This window comes from Xenopus tropicalis, chromosome 1 (genome assembly GCF_000004195.4).
Source record: "Xenopus tropicalis strain Nigerian chromosome 1, UCB_Xtro_10.0, whole genome shotgun sequence".
In the NCBI taxonomy this organism is placed as follows: domain Eukaryota; kingdom Metazoa; phylum Chordata; class Amphibia; order Anura; family Pipidae; genus Xenopus; species Xenopus tropicalis.
Window position 1 is genome coordinate 129,508,393 of NC_030677.2, and position 22,449 is coordinate 129,530,841.

Genomic DNA, 22,449 nt, shown 5'->3' on the forward strand with positions numbered 1-22,449 from the left:
TTACATTCAAGTTTATAGTTTTTCTTTCTCTTAAAAAAATATGGCTGATATTTGTTCAGGTATGGAGAGGTGGCTCACTATTCGAGAGATTTGCACAGTTCAAAGCAGGGAATATAAATGTGCTATAATACTGATAATCAACAGACGGCAGTGTCACATGAACATCATCCAAAATAGGTCAGCATTACTGGTTGTTCTGCATACAAGAATGGCAGCAATTCATGAGTTATATCACTCTTATTATACTTTGTGTTTGTTTCATTAACAGGGCCTATTTAAAGGGGTACCAACCCTGGTGGCCTTTTTCTAGATTGCAGATTGAAAATATTGTTATATGAGCCATATGTTGCATCAAGGGCAACTACATACATATTCCAGGAATATCTAGCCGACAAATTGTCCCCAAATCTTATCCTAAATGGCCTTCTGGTTGATACTGGCCCAACCCAGCCACTGCTCTAGACATCCCTTGCAGAGCTAGAACCTCATTTTGGAACCACTGTATTAGATAGTACTTATATATTCACACCTTATTACTACTAAACATAAAGTTTACTTTTTGATTACATTGTCAACCTATTCCCTTACCACTTATCTACATCGTCATTTGAAATGTCTATGCATGAAGCAAAATGAACACTGCTCAATTCAATTCAACATTTTTATTATCATTATTATTACTATAGTTGTTTTTGTTGCAAATGTTACAGAGATCAGCAAGCGCTCAGTTAAATAAAAGATACATAGTAGAGTAGATACATCACAACAAAAAAGCTGGCAACTCAATCAAACCATGGCAGCTGCACCACAGAAAACAGGGGGCTAGGAACCTGTGACAAGACTGTCATAGGAATTACATTCAATAGATGTGCAGTATTAACATTCCAGGCTCACACTGATTTCATTGTATTCGTTTTCAGGTTTACTGTTTACAAAGAACAATATTGTTACAAATACATTACTATACTTATCCAGCAATTTACAATATTTTCTATTCAACCCTCTTTACAGAACAATAATACAACTGCATAATCTAAGGACTCTGCTAGGTATGTACACAAAGTTTTATAGATGCTGTGATTTTGTTCAAGAAATAAAAATAAGACTTAAAAAACACAAAGAATTCAAAGTATTCAGAATTATTTTAAACCCAACAGATGTAAAAAAAAAAATTAGCAAAAAAAAAAAATAATTTGAAAAAATAAATTCCATTCTAAACTGAAACCTGACAATGTAACAAGGATCGCTTACAGTGAAGGTGACAGTTGTGCATATATTTGGACAGAAATGTGTAAACAAGTCCATTCTGGAATGTGTTTAACATAAACGGTGAGTCCCAGTCTGGACTGGGGCTTCAAAATAGGCCCTGGCATTCCAAGTACACAGAGGCCCAAACAGCCCCCACCAGCCCAATAAATAGTGACTGTCTCTGGTTTCTTACAGCAGCCCCTCTGGCATTTGCCAGAACCCACAGATTGCCAGTCCGGACCTGGGCCCACACTTCTGCTTCAGATCAGGCTTCAGTGTATGTGAACATTGAGCAAAGGCCTTTTTTTTGCTAAAACATATTTATACTGTTATATATTTGAATCCAGATCATGTTTTAAGCTATTTGTAATGGCTTTGTGCATTTATCAAACAGGAATTCATTCTAGAGGCAGTATTTAAATATTAAAGCAGGGATGTCAAACTCCTAACATCCTTAGCCAGTCCAAGGACGGAGAAAGGTGAGGAAGTTTGTGGCCCATATAATTGAATATCAGGCGGGCTCAAATATTTGATCCATGCTAGTCCTACTGAGAATGTAGCTCTTGGAGGTCAATATTAGAATTGTGCATCAACAGTAGTTTAAAAACACAGAAACAACGGATGAAAAAAATGGAATGTTGCTCTTTATTAAACGTATGTAATAAACTACAAACACATGAAAGTCTTGTAAGTGTTTTTTAAATACTCAGGCATTCAGCGTATTAATGAGATCAACATTCCTTAGGTAAACTGTGCATTATCTAAATTACAGACCTTTAAAGTGAAGCCTGAGATTGACATTGCTTGGGACAACAAATGAAGACAAGAAATAGGAAATACTCCATACTATGGCCAATTTTGCCACCCACGCCTATAATTCCAACTACAGTTTATCAGCCTGGGGTGTTCTGTACTATCCCTCTGCACATGGGTCACCATTATTATTTAAGTGTAAAACAACCAAGCAATCGCCAGCATTGGCAACAGTAGTATCCATTATTAAAGTCTTGTTTGTGAAGCCCTAGTTTTTCAGTTAACAAATGGGCATTTTTCAAATATCTTTTATTCTATATGTATTTATAGTACAGTTATAAACCATGCTCACAGCTATAAGAGTGAATTCTCAGAGGTAAAATGATAAGTCCATTTATTGTCGTATGAAGTGTGTAAAGTGGATTTGTTCTATATTCTCATAGTAAGGAAACCACTGATTTTTGTCAATGTCACTGGCTTGGTACAAAGAAATGTGCCTTGTCCGATTGCATGTTTGTCATTTATCTAGTGTCTATCTTTAGTAAGACACAAATATGGATCTGAGTAGCATACGGGTGCCTGAAGCACAGCACAAGCGTGTCTAAGAAAGACTAAATATATTAGTGTTGTCAAATCCTTATCTCATCAAATGACACAACAGTAATTTTGGATTTTGTATATGTCCATATATTTCACATTTAAAGTGTCAGAACCCCTAGTACATCTTATTTTGGTAAACATCAAGAAAGTGCCTTGACCATAATATTGCACCTCCTGAAAGATCAAGTAAACATGCTACAGATATTCGCCTTTAGCCAGGGGGGTATTTCCATTTGATTCATATCCCCTGGCTAACCATCATACGCCACCTAAATAGGAATAAATAAATCACCTGTAGTCCTAACACAAGTGCACTAAAGAATTCTCAGCATAGCCCAGACGCACAGAGAAACACCTATATTATCTACATTCTCGATGAAATAGCAAACCCTGTTTCTAGGCTACACTGGAAAACCACACAATTGCATTTAAGCCATGGCAGTAGTAAACAAGAATGAGGAAAGGATCACCGGGAATCAAGTATTTTAAATTAAATTAAAAGCTGCATTAAAATAATCACTGTAGCAAATACTACATAGTAACTTTTGTTTTGCACTTCTTCAACATTATAAGGGTAAGAGAACAGGAAGATGGAGCACCTCTAGCCAGCTCCTTACGTTAGCACCTTTTCCCACATTTCTTTTGCAGTATATAAAATGCTGGGCTGTTCCTCTTGGGCCAATAAATCTATGGGGTCAGTGGATATGCCGTGGACCATTTAATATACCTTGGAAAACATGGCTCTTAGCACTAGTACAGAATATATGGCATTATGATACAGACACATTATTCCCAGAGGATCAGGAGATATATTATGTTGTCTATACTCAGAGGAAGCATACAGCCACTCGCCAGTTCCCATGACCCCTCACAATGTATCACATTTTACTCCTGATATAAATCAAAAGCTATCCTGCTGTAGAGAGGTGCGCCACAGCCGCTTCCTAAATGAGCAGGGAACACAGTCCGTGCCAGAACAGATCTTTCCATTGCTTGTTACACTACATTATCCTAAACATGTGCTTCCAACACTTTTCAAGGATTAACCATGCATTAAGTAAACAGGTCAGCAAGGGAATGGTCAACCCCACAAAATCACTGCAATTAACTCAGTAGCTTCTGTAGCATAATTTATAGAAAACAGCACAACCTAAAACAGGTAGGGTCTGTAAACTCAGGCAGTGGCAGAATAACAGATTCCCCATTTGTTATCATTTTATATAGTTATACCTATGCAAATTTGAGGGATTATACATATCCTTTAATTCCTGGACTCCGGGCACCATATCCTGATCTGGCATTCAGCTAAACACTGCTCTTTACTAAGCTCTTTATAAGGAAAACAAAAGCTGAAATGCAAGTTGCTTTTATGGGAATGCAGTTTGTAGCATTTACACCCTGACAGAAGTGTTAAATTAAACAGCACGTGCTCTTTCCCATTCTCTGTGCGCCTCTTATCAGCAGTAGTTTTTATGGGGCTTCCAATGACAACGCATAAGCAATGACAAAGAAGTTGTCCCTATTTGGTTGAAAAAAAACAAAAAAACAACTGCATCTCACTTTTTATCGGTCTGCTTTAAAAACATGCAGCTCCAACTCATGCCTGCTTGCTAAGTCAGCTAAACTTTGGCATGGTGACCTCCAATGTAAGCAAAGTTGCAACTTATAAGCTACCACCTGTATTTTTGTAACTTTTTATTGTATTATCTATCAGCTAAGTATTTGTCATAACTCTAACTACAATGTATTAAGACATGTAAACTCTTTCATCTAGTAATATATCTTTTTTTGTGTGGAGTGCTAAGGATCCAGCTAGTCTGGTTTCCTATTTATGTGGCCCTCCTTGTCTACTGGTAACGGACTTCAAATATTCTGTCATAATAAGTAACTGGAGCAGCTACTAGAACTTTGCACAGATGCCCAGATCACTCACTGAGGCTACTCACTGTGGTAACAGTATGCCTAATATGAGATGCTTCTTAATTTGTGCAGATGAATGTCATAGCTTAGAGCTTCATGCATAGATTTCAGGGTAGTGATCAGTTCTGCTCACCTGTGGCACCTGCATGAAGGATCTTCCATGGAATGTAATAGTTAAGTACTGGCCAAACTTGTATGTTAAATTTCACTGCACCTGGTACCAAAAAGAACGCCAGCATATTTGCAACCAATTGCACTTGTTGAGGTTCTCAGTGGTGGACTGTCAGGTCAAGAAATATACAAACACATTAACAATAACGGAAAGAGAACCTTAAAGGAGAAGGAAAGGTAAAAACCAAGTACGTTTTATCAGAAAAGTCTATGTAAATTGTAGCCATAAGCACTCACAGAGCTGCTGTTCTAAATCCTCTGTGAAAAGAAACACCACATTTCTTTCCTTCTGAGTCAGACTTCCTGCTCTCTGCAAAATACTTCAGAGCATGGCACAAGCCCACTCAGTTTGCTCCTCTCTCCTCCCTCCCTACTGCTCTCTCCCCCTCCCCTCTCTGCTGGAATCAGAGCTGTTCCCTGCCAGGAAGTGAAGTCTGACCAAGTTAAAATGGCTGTTGTTATCCTAAACAAACAGAGGGAGCTTCTATGGCTGTTTACTCAGGTATGGTAAAGCATTCTGCAGAATAAATATAGCGTTCTAGCTTGCACTATTGTGACTAATCTATTGGCAATAAAATGCCAAAATGCCTTTCCTTCTCCTTTAATCAATCTACATTGTAAATACTCTGGGTAGTTTTTGTTCATGTAAAGGTTTCTTCATCAACACCACAGAGTGTACAGAGAAGAGCATCAAACCCACTCGCGGCAATAGGCTTCAAGGTTTTTTCCTTCATTTTAAGATATAGAAGTTCATGGTGAGGCCATGAACATCAAAGTAGCTTTGGGAACAGAACAGTTTCTCTGGGTGCCCATTATATGAGGAATGAGAGAGAAGATATCAGGAAAATGGGTGGCGGGGAATGAAACAAGTTGTAGATGTCTCTGTAGACACATATGCAGCAATATGAACACAACCACAAGTGAGAAGAAGTGCCCTCCATGCATGTCGTGAAGTGAAAGTCAGGCCGTCAGATGTAAACTGGTTGCTCTTGTGCAGTCAGCAGTCGGTACATTGCTGCTGGCATCGTCTTCATATGTATCTGTTAAGAAACAAAATTAAAAAAACAAAAGATGAATTGAGGAGGTTTCCAAAACATATATTAAACAACTAACATTAGATATTTTGCTGTCAATTTCAGTAACATCAGTAATATCAGTATATCAAGTACCATGGAGCTTCTCCCTTACCATAAATTAAGTATTTAAAAAGGTCTGAGCATAGCTATATGCCCATTGAACTGTATGGGAACAAAATCGCAAGTCTGATTGACAACCTACACTTAATATTTGCTAGCTTCCCCTTTGGAAAGGATAGGTAAAATCTTCCTATAGCCATCAAAGAGAACTCTACATCTCTATTAGTTTGGGTCACTCTTCCAGTTCTCCCAGATTTAAAGGATGCCTTCTCCCAACTGCAGTTTTTAGATGTCTCCAAAAGTGTTATAACGGCCCATTTCAGAATAGTCCAGAATTTTTGTTTTAACCAAATGGTAAATGGTTAGCACAAGTAGCTTTTGTCTGAAGGTCAACTTGAATCTTTCTGACCACAGTTCAAACAATCCTTTTTTGTTTTGTTCCAATGAAATAAACAAATACATAAGTGAAAAGTGAGAATGAATTATTTTCAACAATTGGAAGAAATGGTGCATTATCTGAAAAAAACTACAAATGTGTCAATATTTCTGGCCATGATTATAGAAAGATATTGGCTTGTGAGGTTCTGTGCACCACCTGTTAGTCTGACTACAGACCACTAGTAATGTAATATTTTCATGCATAAACAATTTGCAGTACTGAAATGACTGACTTCACGAGACCAAATAACTTACCTCACCAACTGCATTGGAAAGAATATGAACTATCTTCTCATGGGGAGTTGCTACAACACTTTGTCCGTTGATCTCAATGATGCGATGTCCGACTCTCACTCCTCCTCGCTCTGCTATGCCACCTCGCATAAGGCTGCAGATCTGCAATAAATTGGTCTCCATTTCATTAGATAATGGCACTAAGCTTATAAAATGTCTAAACATTTGCCAACATTGCAGGAAACTTTCTCACCGAGATTTGAGAAATTAATTAGAAATTTAAGGGGTTCATTTAAAAGCACAGGGTAGAAAGTGCAAAAAAAAAAAAAAAAAAAGCTCAGAAAACTGCAATGTTTTTTCCACTTTACACCCTGACCCACGCTTAATGTCCATAGACACATGAACTGTGCCTCTCCTATGAATACATTGCTGCCTGCATTCAGCAGCACGGTATTCATGAGAAATATAATAAAGAATCTTCTGCAAAACAGATTTGACAATTTACTACAATTTCTTGCAGATTTAAATATTTTATGTTTTTCCAATAATGACAGTTTCCCTTTAAAACTGTGTAGTCAGAAGAATCTCTCAAAAATACATATAAATACGCATCTACATTTTATATTCCCAGTTAAAAGATTGATAGTACACAATCTGTTTTGAGAGAGAACATCATTAAAAAATGGCAACCATGCTGAATATCCAAGAAAGGAACATCTTCAGGGATCACAGAGCCCATTTACACAGCAGTTCAATATTAAATCTCCATCTGCACATTGCCAAGTTTTTTTCCCCATAAGCTTTCCTCTCCCATAATTCCAGCATAACTGGGGCCTTCCACTAACTTGTGAGTAATAAAAATTTGGGTCCCCACTTGCTGCGTCTGCTGATCCTAGGCCCTGGGCCAAACCCAGTTAGTACTGGCACCGTAGAGAAGACGCTATGACTGATTGGGGTCCCCCTTGTGTCTGCTGTATCATAGTTACCCCACTGTACCCCCTCTCTCCTGGCCCTATGAGCATATGGATCTGACAGCATGGTTGGAAGATTCCATGGGGATATGGATCCTTTTCTGGGTCCCCTGTGGTTTAAGGGACAGCTGATAGGTAGTTGTGCCACTGCCTTGTGTACATAAATGATCCCCTATATCTCTTGCTCCTGTGTGGTGATTTAAAAACTACTGAAATTCTTATTTCTATGCAAATAAACTGAAACCTTTAACCATGCTGAAACATCAAAGACTGCAACGACCTCTATATGCTGAGCCATTATTCTCCTCAGCTGCTACCTAATGAAAACCCACTCATGTTAGAAATGACGCCCTCACCTTGGAATATTGTCAGTAAACAGAAATCTACAACCCTGAAGGTCTCTTCTACCTGCTAAAGAGATGCTTTTCTATAATACACATGCTTGCTCTCGTTAGGCAGGACATTGCCACAGAGTGGTGTGGATAGAGGGTTCTTGCTTTCCAACAATAAAACATATTCAGGGAACAACTTATATTTTTAATAATCTGTGGTCATTGGTGGCAGCAGGGACCTGCCAAAGCTGCTGACACTCTGGCTGGCTTCAACTATGGACAGGATCACTGGCAGTGAAAATAACCCTCTTCGACCATCACAGCTTGTAATATGAATCAGTGAAGTACCCTGTCTGACAATGCCAATTGTTATTTACAGTCCTTAGAGAGTTACAAATCTAACTTGGGGATGCAATTATTTATGCAATTTTAGTTACTTTTCTTACACAGAAAATGAATTATCCCCAAGAGCATATGGTAACTTATTTAATATTTTGGCCATGAATTAACAAAAATATAGTGTTTGCCACTTTCTAAACAATATTCCAAAACAGGGCTTTTCTGCTGGAGGTCCAGTCTAGACCTACTAAGTGATTTTCATCGCCCGCAACAAAGCCAAAATGTCCCTCCACAGGAGAAGCCTATAATAACTTAATTGATTTAATTTGTTTTGCCCACTATGCTGGAACTTGGGCAGCATTGCTCTTTCGCTGGCCATACATGTAAGGATCTGCTTGTTTGGCAAGGCTGCCTTGAGGTGGGCAATATCAGGAAGGGCAAACAGTTGGATCACAATTGAAGCTATGCAGGCTGTTGGGACAAGGACTGCATAAACATGCTGATGTGGTCCTCAACTTGATGGTAAAATCAAACCTGCTCAATCAATATCTGGCTGATTTTCAGTCAGATATCAGTCAGGCAGGCCGGTCTGGTTGACACTTGGCCATTACAGACTGAAAATAATGTTGTTTAAAACGCATTAATGGTATGGGATCTGTTATCTGGAATGCTTGAGACTGGTGTGTAGAGAAGGGATCATTCTGTAATTTGGGTCATTGTATCTTAATCATTAAGACATTAAATTAACCCAGTAGGATTCTTGCAGATTAGTAACCATCAAGTACAAGGTATTGTTTTATTACTACAGAGAAAAGGGAAATTATTTGCTTTTCACTAAGCAGTTTTTCCTTTATTACACTGGAAATAAAACTAAAATAATAGCCAATTGTTAGAGTGAATAATTTAGAGCCAGAAAGTCTCAGTGTAAGTTATATATATATATATACCTATATATATAGGTGATACAAACAGATATAAACAATCCTGTGCCCCCCTGCCCATAAACATTACTAAACCTCCTTCTTGATTGGTTATCAGAATCAAGTCTCTATATCATTTCTTACTTGACTAACTGCTTAAGCAACTTACACTCAAAAAAGGATCTTGGCAATCTAAATGTAAATGATCATATTATTAATCAATTATACAAAAATAATTATAATCATAAGTAAGAGAATGCAATTAATTTCTCATTTGCCATTACAGCTTGTCCTTGTTAGGTGTAAGTTTCTGGGCAGCTGATATTCTTACTCAACCATCTCTTGATATTGTCATTGTCTATACTTAACGCAGAGTATATTTTTATTTAGGCCATTAAAAGGAAAACCCACATCAATATCAATTATTTATGCACCCAGAGTCACTTACAATGCCATTCTGTACACTGAAGCCAAGCTGATATCGTAGGTCAGGCCTCCTGATTAAGACTGTGGTAACTGGGGGGCACCTCACAATGTTCAACTTCACACGGGACTGGTTTTTCAATCCCTTCAAAGAAAAAAAAGTGAATTTTCAGTCTTTTTCTATACAGGTAGATAGAGCGGTTTTGGACAAAATTGCTGGTTGCTAGAACTGAATTTACCCTTGTGAATGAGAGACTGAAAGATCAATGGAAGAGGCTTAAACAGAAAGATAAGTAATAACTGTACAATTGTATCTTCACAGTTTTTTTTGCTGCTGGGGTTAGTGATACTCATTTGAAAGCTGGAAAAAGGCAGAAGAGGATCAAATCATAAAAAAAAAAAAATATAAGAAAAAAAGAAGACCAAATGAAATGTTGCTGAGAATATGACATTCTATAACATACTAGCAGTTAACTTTAATCTCCTTTAAGAACAACTATTTATAAATATGGCATTTCTTTTACTAACATTTATATATACCCCTAATGTGTTCATGCCAACTGCCATAAAGTTACCGTGAGTAAGCAGTGCATCGGAGCAGAAAATTACAAATTTATAATTCAGATGACAAAATTCAATCTCCAGCGCACATGCAACATTATTAAGGGTCTCCTACAGCTGGTGCAGCAGGAAGAAAATGAATGAATATTTAGATTTACTAACGTTGGATTATAACATTTCTGGTCAGAAGCCAGAAGATGCCACAGAAGGTCACACAAGGTCTTAGAAATATTTCCATTGCAGAGCTATTAAAATAAATTGTCTAAATTACCTCTGGGAAATTAGTTTCTCACTTCCAAAGGGGAAGAAAGAGAGAAAAGCTGCAAGTATGCCTTCCTTGGATTGCCAGGAGACAGCCTTTGTGTAACTAAGAATGCCTTTACTTGATAGCCACAGAACAGTATGAGTGGCTTATTCATCCCAGTGCGTGCAATAAGCCATGTGATGGCATCAAATCAATACAGAAGTTGTTAAATATGTTGGATTTTACATAGTGATGCCTGGAAACAAGGCAACAATGTGTGGTATGATCAACTCCTTAACGCATTTTGATGTGAAAACCCAATTCTTGCTTAAAATCCATTATACAGAAGCCATGAAATAGAATTAAATCAAATTAAACATTTCTTTCTAAATTGCCCGTTCCTGGCATACTGGTGTACCTGGCATAGTTTTAGAGGTACAGTGCAGTGCAAGGCAATGCTTGCTCAGGTGTAAGAAAGCAACACTTCTATGGAACAAGACACCACAGTACAGTGTAATAAACATGTTTTAGGCACACATACCCCTCAATATAATGACAATGATCAGAATAGGACAGGAACATAAACTGTAAGAGCAAAATGACATGTATGTATGTATTTATAAAGATCTACTTATGTACGCAGCGCTGTACAGTAGAATGTGTGACTTGGTGGGGCAGATATAAGCTAGGATCAGTACTACTCACCAGCAATAGACCCCAATTTTTCAGAGGATTTATCAAAATGCATTTTTATACTGAAATAACAACTTAAAAGTAACCTTTTTTTAGTACTCTTCTATAGCTCCTACCTGCATAATGTTGCCTTTAGCAACATGTCATCAAGATATTCCATGTAACATACTGTCATCTTGTTACATACAACATTTTGCAGACACATGTATGAGAACACTAATTCAGTTAGAAGAATCTGACAATCATTAAATGCCCCGTTGGGTTCCCTTCTGACTCTATGTGTCTTTTGCCTTTGTGTTTGGCTAAGTATTTGTTTTCTAATGCTTCTCTAGGACATTTTTTGCAAAAGCATTTTCACTTCATTTAAGATGCCTGTATAGCCTTAAATAGTGTTTTGTCAAGCGGAACTACCTGGTACATAGACTTATTCATACAGACCATGAGTTACCAAAGTCTTTGTGCCATGTGTTTCCCAGAAAATGAGTTTCCCTTTACCTTGATGATGCTTTGACAGGTAGACAGTGGCAGGCCAACCAAGCTGGTGCCATTGATTGACATGATCTGATCTCCAATACTCAGCTTTCCTGATTTCTCAGCTGGCCCTCCATGCATCATATTAGCGATTATAACTGTGGGCAAGATGGATCCCCAGCCAGATTCCACAATCACCACTCCAAGGATTTCCCCTTTTTGCTTTTCAATAAAAACCTAGAAAAAATTAAAAATGGTACACATTATTGATTCTATTTTTTCTAGATAAATTCTGATGTTACAAAACAAAGCACAACCAGGACAGAGGTGTGCTAATTAGTGTTGTTCTGCTGAGTCAGAAAATTTGCTATTTATTATTTTCTAGCACTAATAATAATAATAATAGGTGATGCATGAGTATCATGAGTTTCAAAACGAGGAAAAGGAAATAATATCAATTTACAGGGTGCCTGTTAAAGGGGTGGTTCATCTTCAAATAAACTTTGAGTATGTTATAAAATGACCAATTCTTAGCAACTTTAGTATTTTCATCCCCACCTCCCTATACAGCAAAAATCCTGTGATCCTACATGCTGTAACAGGAGGGGCCTGGTACCCATATCTATGCACCCAAACGTAGTCTTCAAGTAACCGAACTAAGTAGCCTGGAAACTTAACATATTACTATATTTCACCTGACAAGTTTCAAGTTACCGGCCTTTAGCAAGACATTTTATTAGATGCACTGCACAATCTTGATGGAGGAAAAAATTATTTGCATGGAGGAAAAAAATTGACACGCTCAGTTGTTTCTTACATACTGGGGTACATTTCTTATCAGTCTTTAGCAGGTCTGCCTTTAGGCACTAGAAAAGCAATTACCTCCTTCTGTAAATACAAAACTCCACAGCAATCTATTGCCAGGAGAATGCTTTTAAAGGGCCAGTAGCAATAGAAAACAACTTGCTGATTTATTAAAGGCCAAGATTATTTTTTTGTTTTTAATAAAACAACAGACTGAGATGGTCTAGATATGGTATCAATTTATTTCCATTTTTTTAAAATAATCAAATCAGGAGGCTTTAACCTGCTAAAATCATTTCAAACCAATATGCACATAATTAAGTCTTTCTATCATTCCAACAAATGTAAAAATCTTCAAAAATTAGGGACTCTTGAGTTGCTATACCATTAATGTTAATCTGAACCTTGATCAATGCAAGAATACTTTCCCTCAGGCATTTCCAAGCGTGAGAGTATTCACGTGCAAATTGATAAATACCCCACATCAAAAAAGTTAAGTGCTCTGCAATATTTCTCATGTGTGAGATTTGGAAAAAAACCCAAAAAGAAACAAGAAAGAATTTTCATATTTCGATAAACCTGCTGTTATTTTGTGCTCATATTTAAGAAACATGACAGTTTTATTTAAGCATAACTATTGCTAATTTTTGGTAGGGGCAGGTCCAGAATATGTGTTTACACAGGGCTGTCCGACTGAAGCCCTTCAGGCTTGATGTGGCCCTCCCAGGAAGATCTCGCTCACAGCATGCCCAAGATCTCCACCAAAATCTATGTATGACACTGGTTTATTTCATACATTTTTAAATATATTAACTGTATCCCAAACAATTAACATACTTGATAATTTGTCAAAGATGAGGGAATCTCAGCACTGATCTTGAGGTGGCCATATGTCGACCAATACTGTACAGGGGGCATATAAATACGATGCCCAAGGAACTGGCCAACATAGTGAATCAATGTACCATGCACTGCCTGGTATGATGCCTTAGCAAATGAAAGTTTTAAACCTGTCCAACCAACGAAACAACAGATACCCATGCTAAATAGATACTGTTCAGGTACATCAACATACACATACCAGATTCCCTAAATCACCCTGCCTGACAAGTGACCAAAACAAATGAAAGATGGCTGATCACAGCAGAATGTTAGTAAAGGCACTGCATATATAACTAGGCCTTCTTCAAGGAAATTGTGTACAGGAACAACTTGAGTGAAATGCGAATAAAGACTTTATTTTCTGGTGTAACTAACAAAATGCCCATGTAGCTCATCCTTTTCTTTATTATGTCTAAATTCTTTTTCTTTTTTGTTACATGACAAATTTCCGTAGTCAGGATAAAAATAACGTTCCCCAACTCTTGATCTTGTTTCAGAGAGCTCTGTATTTTCTCATGATGTTTTGGCTCACAAGTACATTGTGCCCTGATCCTGAATTGTGCTTTTAAATATCTTGCAAGACAGCTTGTTTTATCCCTGAGATAAAGCCAGACATATAAGCTGCTATGTTGCTGCTTTCAAGTCTTTGTAGCTTTCAGAAGCTGCACATTTTTCTCTTGTAGTGCTTCCAAGGGTGATCCTATGATGTTATTCTTATTTATCTAATATATCAATCTGAGATCATGTCACAAGTATACTGGCTATATTACTATACAATGTTTTATGCAAATACATAGGCCCCCTCAGTGCTACTAAATCTTTTTTAAACCCCAAACAATCCCTGAAGTCACAGCCATTACAGTAATTGCTTTTTCTTCACATAACTTTTCTAATAGAGTGTTAGACAGAATAATTGTTAATCATATTAGATTATATTTTGTTTCTAAAATTGAAAAATTCAAGACATTCAAGTTTTTTATTCAAATGAGTTTTCCTTATTAATAAATAATAATAATAATAAAAAAAACAGACTTTTATTCATAGACTCAAAAATTGATAAACCCATAAGTGTCAGTTGGACCTTTAAATAGGAAACTGACCTATTTATTTAAAAAGGTAAGTTTTGCCATCTGGTTAAAAATAGATGTATTTTCGCTTTTGCTTTACAGTTCTTTTCTTGACCAAATCCAATAATCCCATATTGGTCTACTTCCCTTAAACAGAATAAGTATATTTTGAACCCTAGCCACATATACTGGTGAGCTTTGACATTAATATTAGTCCCCCAAACATGCACATACCATGACCTGCAATCCCTATACATTTCACATCTCTCTTCTTCCTTTGACTCACTTCACTTATATCTCAACCATCTAATGGTACCTCTGTCTATTACAGCACACTCACTGCTGCCCTTAATAAGCTTGCTCCTGCCAAGACAAAATGCATGAGACAGCTCCAACCATGGCACACTGCTCATAACAAAGCCCTCCAAAGACGGTCACGTACACTTGAGCATCACTGGCGCAAATCCAGGTCGGAATCAGACATCTGCAGCTAAACAAACCTACTTCACTGCACTCATTAATGCCCTGTCTAAAAATCCTGCACAACTTTTCTTTACCTTTACATCTTTGCTGTCCCCTTCCCCACCCCTTCCGTGTGCTTCAGTCGCTGCTCAAGATATAGCCCAGCACTTTAAAAATAAAATTGACACCATCAGAAGTTACATTGCACAACTTAATCCCCCTAATCATTCACCTCCCTCCCTACACACTACCCAGTCTCTTCTTGGCTTCTCCCCAGCGACTTAAGAGAAAGACTCAAAACTTTTGTCTTCACCTTGCTACCTGCCCACTTTCCATTCCTTCCAAAACTTCTAAGCAATGCCAACCCCTGTCTTATTAAAGCCTTAACTCTATATTTAATCTCTTACGCACTACTGGAATCCTTCCCTCTCAACTGAAACATGCACTTGTAACCCCTATTCTGAAAAAACCCTCTTTAGATCCCTCCAATCTTAGTAACCTCTGACCTATCTCTCTGCTCCCCTTCATCTCTAAACCTCTAAGGCCAATATGCTGCAAAAATTCTCATTCTCTCTCTAATCATATCACATATCACATGTCTTTCCCCTTCAGAGACTGTCCCCTCTCCAGTCCATAATGAATACTGCTGCCAGGCTCATACACCTCTGCAGCCGCTCCTCCTCTGCCATGCCACTCTGCCAATCCCTGCACTGGCTTCCGCTACCATCCAGGATACCATCCTCACATTTAAAGCAGTTTATAACTATGCCCCACCCAACATCTCTGGCCGTATCTCTACATACCAACCAACCCGCTTGTTACGCTCCTGTTACTGACCTGCTTCTCAACTCCTCTCTCATTCCCTCCTCACACACTTTGCAAGGGCTGCCCCCCTTCTCTGGAATTTGCTTCCACAATCTGTCTGAATTTTTCCCAATCGTTTGGCCTTCAAAAAGATCTCTAAAAACACATTTATTTAGAAAAGCTTAACCTCATTAGTTTAGCATAACCACAGTAGGCTGCTAAAGGCAAATACCCTGTGCTACATCTCTTACACTGCTTAATTCTAAACTTGCCCATTCCCACACCTTGTGTCTCAACCCTTTCTTCTTATAGTTTGCAAGATCTTTTGGGCAGAGCCCTCTTTACCTCTTGTAACAGTTATTGGTTGATTTGTATGTACAATGTATGAAATCCACTTATTGTACAATATTATTATTATTATTATTATTATGGAACGATGATAGTTGAACATCATTCAAGTGTGAATAAAATGCATGTTAGAAGAACACTTACATCTTTGCAGTTCTCTGACTTAGAGAAGTGGATGAGATCATCATTATACATGTCCTGAGTGTTGAGCAGGTCGCTGTATTCCTTCTGGCTCAGATCTTCTGGGTTAATACCATTTGCCCTCAGGAACTCCTGGTAAGCCACACTGAAAGCCTGGCCTATGGACTGAGCAATTAGCTGTGCCTGTGTTGTAAAAAAATAAGATTACATTTGTTTGATTAGGGTGAAGAATATTCTCTCTTTCTTTAATTAACACTCTTTGGTACAATTCATTATCTTTCAATTTGTTCGTTGTGTTCCCAGCATAAGGACAGTTTCCAACATGCTGCAGCTTATTATAAAATATTTTATTACATTTCCTTTGTAGAGACTTTGCTAATATTTACAAGAAGAATAAAACAGAATATAGAGAAAAGTGTGGCAGTACTTCTACAGATTCACTGGAAATCCCAACGGAATCCAGCATCCCAATTTTTAACCATTTGTATAATTAGCCAATCAATAAAGCTGTAACAGTAACAATTCTTGACAGGTGTATCTCAAAACCTTACCTGTTCGGAAGCTGGCCAAATAAGACAACAGCATGGAAGACAATGCTGCCCCCCACAAAATCCCAAAGAGATGCACACAAATAGTTGAAGCACACACTGTAAGTGCATGTATGTTTCCAAAATCAAGGATGTGAACAGATCTAGCAGCACTGCTTTTAAGTTTGTTTTTCTAGCACATTTATTCATCAGAGCCCAGCCTTCTGTGATGTAGACCAGACAGAAATATACTGCAGGGTCTTCAAATGGAGCATAGAACAGACATTTCAATAAAAACACATGAATTCAGCCGAGAGGGACACATGAAAAACTTTTTATCTTGACAAATATATTTAACAACAATACAAATGTTAACATTTATTTAGAAATTAGTATACCCTGATTTCAAATATATTTCTACTGATTTTGGCAGGATGCATTCTAATGAACATATTTCCTTTATCACATCGCAGACTGCCTGCAAACACCCCACAAGCAAGAAGCAGGCAGCAGCTAAGCACAACTGGATGGCAAGGTCAGCCAACATCTATCCATCCAGGCAATGTGTGTTCTCTCCTAATTATAGCTGGATCATTGCTGGAGTGTCATGTTGGATGAATACAAACATGCGAATAAAGTACGTCAAGAAAAATTACAGAAATGAACAGACCAAGTTATTCTATGAAAAATATCTCTAAATATCGTATTAATCATATTTCAACATAAAGAAAATGACTAATAATAATAACCTAGCATATAAGAATTCCATTCATATTATATTAACTAATAGGAACTGACATTCACATAATCATTAATTTTATAGAGCTCCAAGGAGGAAAGATGAGACCCAGGGATGGAGAAATTACCTGTCAAACATTGCACTGCGGCTGGGGAAAGAGCTGGCACATGAGTGAAATGAATGCTAATATTCCTACAGCAAATCCTAGGGTGCTCTACCTGATCTACCTGATCATAAATGAAGGTAAAAATAGAAATCAGCTCATTAAAATTGCCACATTCAGATTATATACTGGATTTTTTAAGACCATACTACAAAAAAATCAGACAAAAGCAAAGCTTTAAAAGGGGGCATATTGTGAGAAAAATAATATTGATCCAATGAATTGTTCTCCCCTAAAAATTCTGAAGGAATATGCTTTAAAAAGTAGTGTTTGGGGCTGATTTATTGAAAATGTATCCAAAAACCCCACTAGTCCCACCCATCTGTTCCGCTTCCTGCTGCTTTCTCTCCCAGGCTGTGCAAGGGGGCCTGCAGCACGCAGCAACACAGGATAGGAACCAATCAGCAGCTAGGCTGACCCGATAGGGTACCGAAGTCTTTGTGTATGTGTGACTGCAGGGCTGTGATTGGCTATCCCCCTCCTACTGTGCTTCTGGCAGGGACTGTTAGGACAAGCCCACCCCTCATTTTAAAACACATACAGGGACCATAGCAGATCTATAGGGAGCTCCAGGAAAGGGGACATTTTAACAGATAGTATTCATTTTTAGCCCAGAAGTAAACCAGCACCATATATTATTCATAATGCATCATAATCATCATAATACATGCCCAGAGTGTAAGGCCTGACTACTGTAAACGTCATTTTTTTTATCCCTTCCAACAAGTCAATAACGATCATTTTCTCAAGTCCATGTGTCTCACTCTTCCTGTCATTCTTGCACATATACTATAAAGACACTGTTTTTCTCCTGCTCACCAAAAATGCAAGTTATTCTTACAGCAACTCTGGTGGAACTGTCTCACACTCACGCAATCATCAGTTCTCCTGGGCTGTAATAAAACATTTCTAAACATGCACTTAATGCAAGGTGTGGGCAATCTTGATTCTTGCCCCTATGCTTCTTATTACAGTATTTGGACCCTTTACCGCAATGTGATCAATTCTACTTACATCTTCAGATTCAAAAACATGGCAGATCATCTTGTATTGCCGCTTTCCATCTTGAGAAGGGTGAGAGGCCTCCACACTGTCTTGTGAGTTGGAGCGTGGCATGCGCCTACGTGCCATGAGGACTACGATATTGCCAATATCTGCAATGTAAGAAATGGTCCGCAAAGGATGATCCATCATTGTTTCCTGTGGAAAGTTTTGAAAAGGATAAACAATTAAGCTGTGTTCACGGAGGGCATAGCTGAAACGCAACTGATCACACACAGTCATTTAAAGAGTAAACTAGGCAGGCAATAACACTTGAATGTTCAGAAAAAAAGAAACACTACACCTTCTATGGAATTTAACATCACACATTTTTTGGGGACTGTGACATAATGAATCCCTGGTAGATCTGGACAATATTTAATACAGATTTTACTTATAAAACTATTAAATGGCTGAGATACAGGATACTCTAAAGATTACCAGCTTAATCTTTTGATAAATCTGCCCAATAGTTGTCACTGGCTGTATATTCTTGGTGGAGAATAGAATGGAAGGAAAAGATAGAGGAGAAATGGTCTGACCTTTTTTTTATTATCTAAAAATAAAAAACTTTGTAAGAGAAAAAAAATGCTGCATATCTAGCACTGCCGGAGCAGCACCTGCAACTGATCATTAGTAAATAGAATATTATTGCTGAGTCAGGGGGACCAATGACAAAGCAAGCTGTTAGCTGTCAAGGAATAAAGAATATGATTCCTTTACTAAGAGAACGTGTCTGCATATTATCGTATCTTTTCCTGAAATATGCAATCATTTTTAGTAATCATTTTGAGTCAATAAATTGATTACATGTGGTGCACAGAGTACAGGTTTAGTGAAACCAGGTGCTTTCATGTGTATGGCTCCTAGGTTAATTAAGCAATTAACATCCAAGCAAATTAGTGGCAAAAATAGAAAATGACTGGGCAGGATTAATTATTTTGTAATTTGGTTTCAATTGCTAGTGACCTCAACAGAGCAGGTCCGTTGCTGGGGGACATTTGACAGAAGCTACACTAATGGTTACTATTCAACTTGAACACCTTGCTGAAGTGTCATGAAGAACAGTGGCTAAGCTTATGTTGGCATAGAAGTCAGAAGGAAAGGCACATTTTAGTGAAATTTAGGGAGGGATGCTAAAGTCATCATAGCTTCCTTACTAAAAGGCTATGCCTGCAGATAAAGCAGTACAAAAGACATATGCACTGGTCTGTCGAGTAATAGAAAAATGATGGCAGACAGGAAAGGGTAATGTTAATGAATAATGAAGACAAAATTCTGGTGATTGGGGTAGATCCCAAGAGGGACAAGGTGGATCAGAAGATGAAATTGAGTTTGGACAGATCAGGTCTGGATCAGAGAATGATCTGAGAAGATCTACTTCTGAGCTATAATACATACTCAGCTTTATAAACAGTGGATTATTTGTAATAACCATCAGTATTGTGTTCCTTCCATGTCATCTGCTTAGCCAAAAAGTATCAAGTAAACTGAATGAACAAGCCATAATAAATAAAACTGGAAAAAAACGTTTTTTAACATAGAGTTGCCTGTTCATTTCAGTGCAATGTGTCATTTGTTATAAACAGGAAACAATTAAGTACAATAACTGTTTCAGTTTTACCTTAATACATACAGTATGTGTCAATATATTCTCATACATTATGTATTCCTGATAATCAAAAGGCTATGATGTGGTAAACAAAATGTTACCTATAGGAAGGGCCAACATGCACAGGACTGGGAAAAAATACACAATAAATATCCATAAGGCAAAACACTTACCTGGGTGTCCGCATTCAATACTTTTATCCTTTGCGTAGAAATAAAGAGGTCCACTTCGGTCATGGGTTGTGCCTCCCCTTCTGCAGCCTACAGAATATAGTCAGGTAAAATGTGTTCATACAATGAATTGTATGGCATAAGAGGGTGGTTAGTTATTAATACACCCTGGTATCAGAACAGCAGACATTAGATGTGTCTCCTAACAAACATCACTTGGCATAAAAATTTAGCAACATAAAGCTAATGGCACATGTTTCCACTACCTCCCATTCCTTGTATGTGTGTGCATTGACAGCCTGTCAGTGCACACACATGCAAGTGTGGAAGGCAACAGACAGGTTTTCTTCACTGACATATATATTCCAGCAGAGAAAATGACTGATGCACTATCAGCCTAAAAAGAACACAATTCATATAATTAATTTGATAACATTCTAATTCTACTGATATTGGTTTTGGTTACCCCTGTTTTTAACGGAAAGATGCATGCCCCATGCAAGTACTTGTTTTCATCCTACTGAAGATGCCGTTGTTTTTAAATAGACCTGACAGGGCAGTAACTTTAACTTACATATGCATACATTTTACCAGCACCTGTTCCTAAATCAATAAGTATTGGGGTAAGTATATAGAAGATTTGCACACTTGTTTGGTTGGCTCCTGATAAGGCTGACCCATAATGAGTGCAGCTACATGCAAAGCATGCATTTTCAGGTCCAAGTATCTGCAATCAGGCCAACATTGTGCTGTCAGTGCAGCTAGATGAGAGACGATCCAATTCTCAACACCTGCCTACAAAACAAAGGCAGATAGTACACAGTGTATGATGCTGACTATGGCCTTAAGGTGGTAGCACCATGCTCTAAGATTGCTATTTATCAGTAGACTCTGTGCAGCGTGTTAAATAGAAAAAGGATGGATTGAAAATACAGGCAATATATGACTAATGAAGCTGTTTAAGTCCTGATCTCAATCCAGAGTCTCTCAGCCTGTAATGTGTGCAAACATTAGAAAACTAACCTGGATAACATTTAGGATATGTAGTCGAAAAAACAGACCAATGTTACAAGCAAACCATGTTCAAAGCTCATATTTACTTACCACAAGGCTTAGTTATTAGGAAAGTTATTTCTACAAAAAATGGCTCTACAAATATTAAAATGCGTGGGCTGTTTTCTGTTTAACGTTGATATAAACCAGTGACACACCATATGTGATTGGGGTTTGAATGATTGATTCAGGACTACAAAGGGTTGGCAGGTTCTCTATCCAATGTGTAAAGTATGTTATGCTGATGTTCTGATATCAGATGTTTACATATACATACAATACAATTTAATAACTAAAGAAAAACAAGCAAGCAGTGAAAATTTTAAATGCTAGTTGTTACGCACATTAATTTGCATTTCTCAGATCTTTTGTCAACTTTGTGAAGTATTAGATTTTTTTTTGCATCCAGCAATATCTATTTCCAATTATAATTGTGTATTTAGTTCATAAAAAGGTTAAATAAATTAAAAGCAAACAGGTCCACTTTCATTATTAACTCAGACGACTAATTTAATGGGCACAGTGACCCACCAATTCCGCCAATCCGCGTTCTCTCCATTTTATTTTAAAACAAAATCCCACACATCTCGCCCAATGAAAATGGCTTGATTTAAATAAGAATTAACATGAGATGAACTGAGAAAATAAAACGGTAAAAAGGCTGTTCTGATTGTGGATGCTTAGTGTTGGGGGGCTCTAATTAGAGGGCAGTTTGCTGGATGCAGAAAATATGAAATGCAAAGAAAAAAAACTAATAAGTAAAAGAAAAGTTAAAAGGGAACAAGCATAAAATCAAACTGATGATTTGGTACTGCACCTTCTTTCTGCTTTTGGCTAATTTCTGGGCCATCTGCTTAGCATGAAATAAACAGAAACAGGAATAAGGTTAGAGAATACATCACATAGACTACACCTAAGCAGAGGGGGAGCCACAAACAGAGCAGCCCCTCATCTGACGCACCACTGGCCCATTTCCCTAAACTGCAAAAAAAAAAAAAACAAATGTAGAAACAGCTATGGGGGCTCAGTTCTTGCTGTCATACTATGCTAAATCTTTGGCCCCATAAATGTCCTCAAAGTTTCATCTTTGTTGTTCAGCCATTAAACAATAATTTGCGCTTTTTCTACAAAATGGAACAAGACTGGTTGATACATTTAATGCCACCACTGCTACTTGTTTGT

General features: G+C 37.7%; 1 protein-coding gene across 4 annotated transcripts in view; it reads right to left on the reverse strand.

The window, feature by feature from the left end:
* Positions 1-647: 647 nt before the first annotated feature.
* apba1 (amyloid beta (A4) precursor protein-binding, family A, member 1) overlaps positions 648-22,449 on the reverse strand; it is a 92,695-nt gene continuing 70,893 nt past the window's right edge. For all 4 annotated transcript variants that reach the window (XM_004910773.4, XM_002935588.5, XM_004910774.4 and 1 more), the window contains 8 exons: positions 22,085-22,117; positions 20,218-20,304; positions 18,406-18,591; positions 15,966-16,145; positions 11,479-11,691; positions 9,511-9,630; positions 6,522-6,662; positions 648-5,732 (listed from right to left, as the gene is read on the reverse strand). In XM_004910773.4, the coding sequence (XP_004910830.1) occupies positions 5,661-5,732; positions 6,522-6,662; positions 9,511-9,630; positions 11,479-11,691; positions 15,966-16,145; positions 18,406-18,591; positions 20,218-20,304; positions 22,085-22,117 (1,032 nt within the window). In that variant the 3' untranslated portion in view covers positions 648-5,660. The remainder of the gene's footprint in view (positions 5,733-6,521; positions 6,663-9,510; positions 9,631-11,478; positions 11,692-15,965; positions 16,146-18,405; positions 18,592-20,217; positions 20,305-22,084; positions 22,118-22,449) is intronic.